This window comes from Chaetura pelagica, unplaced genomic scaffold (genome assembly GCF_000747805.2).
Source record: "Chaetura pelagica isolate M959 unplaced genomic scaffold, ChaPel_1.0 scaffold2432, whole genome shotgun sequence".
NCBI classification, from domain to species: domain Eukaryota; kingdom Metazoa; phylum Chordata; class Aves; order Apodiformes; family Apodidae; genus Chaetura; species Chaetura pelagica.
In genome coordinates this window covers 1,422-5,340 of record NW_009952467.1, presented here as the reverse complement: position 1 = coordinate 5,340, position 3,919 = coordinate 1,422, and the positions used below count along the sequence as shown (strand labels likewise).

General features: G+C 62.4%; 1 protein-coding gene across 1 annotated transcript; it reads left to right on the top strand.

Annotated features, from left to right (window-relative positions):
- Positions 1 to 23: 23 nt before the first annotated feature.
- On the top strand, positions 24 to 3,461 carry LOC104384794 (cAMP-specific 3',5'-cyclic phosphodiesterase 4D-like; the record flags this gene model as incomplete). The annotated part of the gene is made up of 12 exons (XM_010008587.1): positions 24 to 134; positions 213 to 377; positions 454 to 553; positions 645 to 799; positions 899 to 1,021; positions 1,226 to 1,408; positions 1,563 to 1,967; positions 2,044 to 2,143; positions 2,235 to 2,389; positions 2,489 to 2,611; positions 2,816 to 2,998; positions 3,153 to 3,461. Coding segments are annotated over 12 exons (2,112 nt in total), but the record flags the coding sequence as incomplete, so codon positions are not given.
- Positions 3,462 to 3,919: the final 458 nt, after the last annotated feature.

The following is a 3,919-nucleotide window of genomic DNA, read 5'->3' as shown; positions in this document are numbered from 1 at the left end:
CCCCCATGGACCTCCTCTGTCCCTCTGGTCGCCAGGAGCTGGAGGACACCAACAAGTGGGGGCTCAACGTGTTCAAAGTCGCCGAGTACTCGGGGAACCGCCCGCTGACCGTCATCATGTACAGCATCTTCCAGGTGAGCATCCCGAGGGGCTGTCCCCGTCCCCGCGCCGGGATGGGGATCACAGGTGAGCCCCCTCCTGCCTCCCCGCAGGAGCGTGACCTGATGAAGACCTTCCGCATCCCCGTGGACACCTTCATCACCTACATGCTGACGCTGGAGGACCACTACCACGCTGACGTGGCCTATCACAACAACCTCCACGCCGCCGACGTGGCTCAGTCCACACACGTCCTTCTCTCCACGCCCGCGCTGGAGGTGAGCCCTGCTCACCAAGGCCGGTGTCCAGGTGGGGCCATAACACACCTGCAATGCCTTTTTGCATCATCCCTAGGCTGTCTTCACTGACTTGGAGATCATGGCTGCTATTTTTGCCAGTGCCATCCACGATGTTGACCACCCCGGTGTCTCCAACCAGTTCCTCATCAACACCAGTGAGATGGGGTGCAAGGATGGAGCTGGGGAGGGGTGTGGGGGACCCCAGCCTCCAGGAGCCACCCTGGGGTGACCAGTGCCATCTCTCAGACTCAGAGCTGGCGCTGATGTACAACGATGCCTCGGTGCTGGAGAACCACCACCTGGCCGTGGGCTTCAAGCTTCTCCAGGAGGAGAACTGCGACATCTTCCAGAACCTGAGCAAGAAGCAGAGGCAGTCACTCCGCAAGATGGCCATTGACATGGTACAGGGGGGGGTCTGAACCACCCCAGGGTGGGGGGTGTGGGCTGGGGGCTTTGTGGTGGGGTCAGGCTGAGCCCTGTTCCTGGCTTTCCTTGCCCAGGTTCTGGCCACCGACATGTCCAAGCACATGAACCTGCTGGCGGATTTGAAAACCATGGTGGAGACCAAGAAGGTCACCAGCCTGGGGGTGCTGCTGCTGGACAACTATTCTGATCGGATCCAGGTGGGCACAAGGACCCACAAGGTGGGGAAACCTTTCTGGCAGTGCAGGTGTTGGTCCTGGGTCTGGCTGGGGCTGCTGGGGTGTCCTGTGTGATGCCACCACCCCTCACAACCCTGGCTGGCCACGGTCAGGGGGGTTCCTGGCATATAGGGGTGGTGGGCATGGGGGACAAAGGGCTTGGGGTAAGAGAAGCTCTGTCTGCAGGTCCTGCAGAACATGGTGCACTGTGCTGACCTCAGCAACCCCACGAAGCCCCTGGAGCTCTACAGGCAATGGACCGACCGCATCATGGTGGAGTTCTTCCGCCAAGGAGACCGGGAGCGGGAGAAGGGGATGGAGATCAGCCCCATGTGTGACAAGCACACGGCCTCCGTGGAGAAGTCCCAGGTGGGACAAGTGGTGTAGGGCAGGGCTGGGGGCCATGGGGAAGAGGTGGGGGCCATGGGGATAAGATGGGGGACCACAGGGATGACGTGGAGGCCATAGGGATGAGGTGGGGGCCACAGGACCGGGCTGGGGGCTCAGCTCTGTCTTCCTCCAGGTGGGCTTCATCGACTTCATCGCCCACCCGCTGTGGGAGACCTGGGCTGACTTGGTGCACCCCGATGCCCAAGAGATCTTGGACACCCTGGAGGACAACCGGGAATGGTACCAGAGCATGATCCCACGCAGCCCATCCCCACTGCCCGAGGGACCCAGGGCCTCCCCTGCCACCACCGACAAGTTCCAGTTTGAGCTGACGCTGGAGGAGGAGGAGGAGGGTGAGTCGGACACGGAGCTGGAGGGAACCCTGATGAAGACCTTCCGCATCCCCGTGGACACCTTCATCACCTACATGCTGACGCTGGAGGACCACTACCACGCTGACGTGGCCTATCACAACAACCTCCACGCCGCCGACGTGGCTCAGTCCACCCACGTCCTTCTCTCCACGCCCGCGCTGGAGGTGAGCCCTGCTCACCAAGGCCGGTGTCCAGGTGGGGCCATAACACACCTGCAATGCCTTTTTGCATCATCCCTAGGCTGTCTTCACTGACTTGGAGATCATGGCTGCTATTTTTGCCAGTGCCATCCACGATGTTGACCACCCCGGTGTCTCCAACCAGTTCCTCATCAACACCAGTGAGATGGGGTGCAAGGATGGAGCTGGGGAGGGGTGTGGGGGACACCAGCCTCCAGGAGCCACCCTGGGGTGACCAGTGCCATCTCTCAGACTCAGAGCTGGCGCTGATGTACAACGATGCCTCGGTGCTGGAGAACCACCACCTGGCCGTGGGCTTCAAGCTTCTCCAGGAGGAGAACTGCGACATCTTCCAGAACCTGAGCAAGAAGCAGAGGCAGTCACTCCGCAAGATGGCCATTGACATGGTACAGGGGGGGGTCTGAACCACCCCAGGGTGGGGGGTGTGGGCTGGGGGCTTTGTGGTGGGGTCAGGCTGAGCCCTGTTCCTGGCTTTCCTTGCCCAGGTTCTGGCCACCGACATGTCCAAGCACATGAACCTGCTGGCGGATTTGAAAACCATGGTGGAGACCAAGAAGGTGACCAGCCTGGGGGTGCTGCTGCTGGACAACTATTCTGATCGGATCCAGGTGGGCACAAGGACCCACAAGGTGGGGAAACCTTTCTGGCAGTGCAGGTGTTGGTCCTGGGTCTGGCTGGGGCTGCTGGGGTGTCCTGTGTGATGCCACCACCCCTCACAACCCTGGCTGGCCACGGTCAGGGGGGTTCCTGGCATATAGGGGTGGTGGGCATGGGGGACAAAGGGCTTGGGGTAAGAGATGCTATGTCTGCAGGTCCTGCAGAACATGGTGCACTGTGCTGACCTCAGCAACCCCACGAAGCCCCTGGAGCTCTACAGGCAATGGACCGACCGCATCATGGTGGAGTTCTTCCGCCAAGGAGACCGGGAGCGGGAGAAGGGGATGGAGATCAGCCCCATGTGTGACAAGCACACGGCCTCCGTGGAGAAGTCCCAGGTGGGACAAGTGGTGTAGGGCAGGGCTGGGGGCCATGGGGAAGAGGTGGGGGCCATGGGGATAAGATGGGGGACCACAGGGATGACGTGGAGGCCATAGGGATGAGGTGGGGGCCACAGGACCGGGCTGGGGGCTCAGCTCTGTCTTCCTCCAGGTGGGCTTCATCGACTTCATCGCCCACCCGCTGTGGGAGACCTGGGCTGACTTGGTGCACCCCGATGCCCAAGAGATCTTGGACACCCTGGAGGACAACCGGGAATGGTACCAGAGCATGATCCCACGCAGCCCATCCCCACTGCCCGAGGGACCCAGGGCCTCCCCTGCCACCACCGACAAGTTCCAGTTTGAGCTGACGCTGGAGGAGGAGGAGGAGGGTGAGTCGGACACGGAGCTGGAGGGAACCGAGAGCCCCTTGGATGAGGACAACAGTGGCTCCAAGACACCCGCCACAGACGACTCGGAGGTTGCTGGGGCCCGAGGGCAGCCAGGGGCTGTGCCTGGACACGGAGGGCAACGTCACATTCCTGTCCCTGGGCACGTAGCAGCACCGGCCGGTGGGTCCCCTCGCTGCCACGGGGACGTGGGACAAGTGCTGGGGACAGCGGGGAGCTGGCAGTGAAGAGCACTGGCACCAGGGTGGCCAGCGGGACATGGAAGGACCCAAAGTGTGTCCCCATGTGGGAGCTGGGCAGGTCCTGGTGGGCACGCTGCTCACCCTCTCCCAGTGGGAGCTGCTAGGAAAGGTCCCTGTCACCGTCAGGCAGGGCTTGAGGACACTGTGCTCCTGATGTCCCTGTCCCCGTGCCCCACAAGGCTCCAGGAAGGGGTCTAGCACAGCCCAAAGCGTTTTGGTGTCTCTCCAGGTGGCCCCTCACGGAACAGCCCCACGGCGGGTGGGCCGGGGGTGCCGGGTCAGCACGA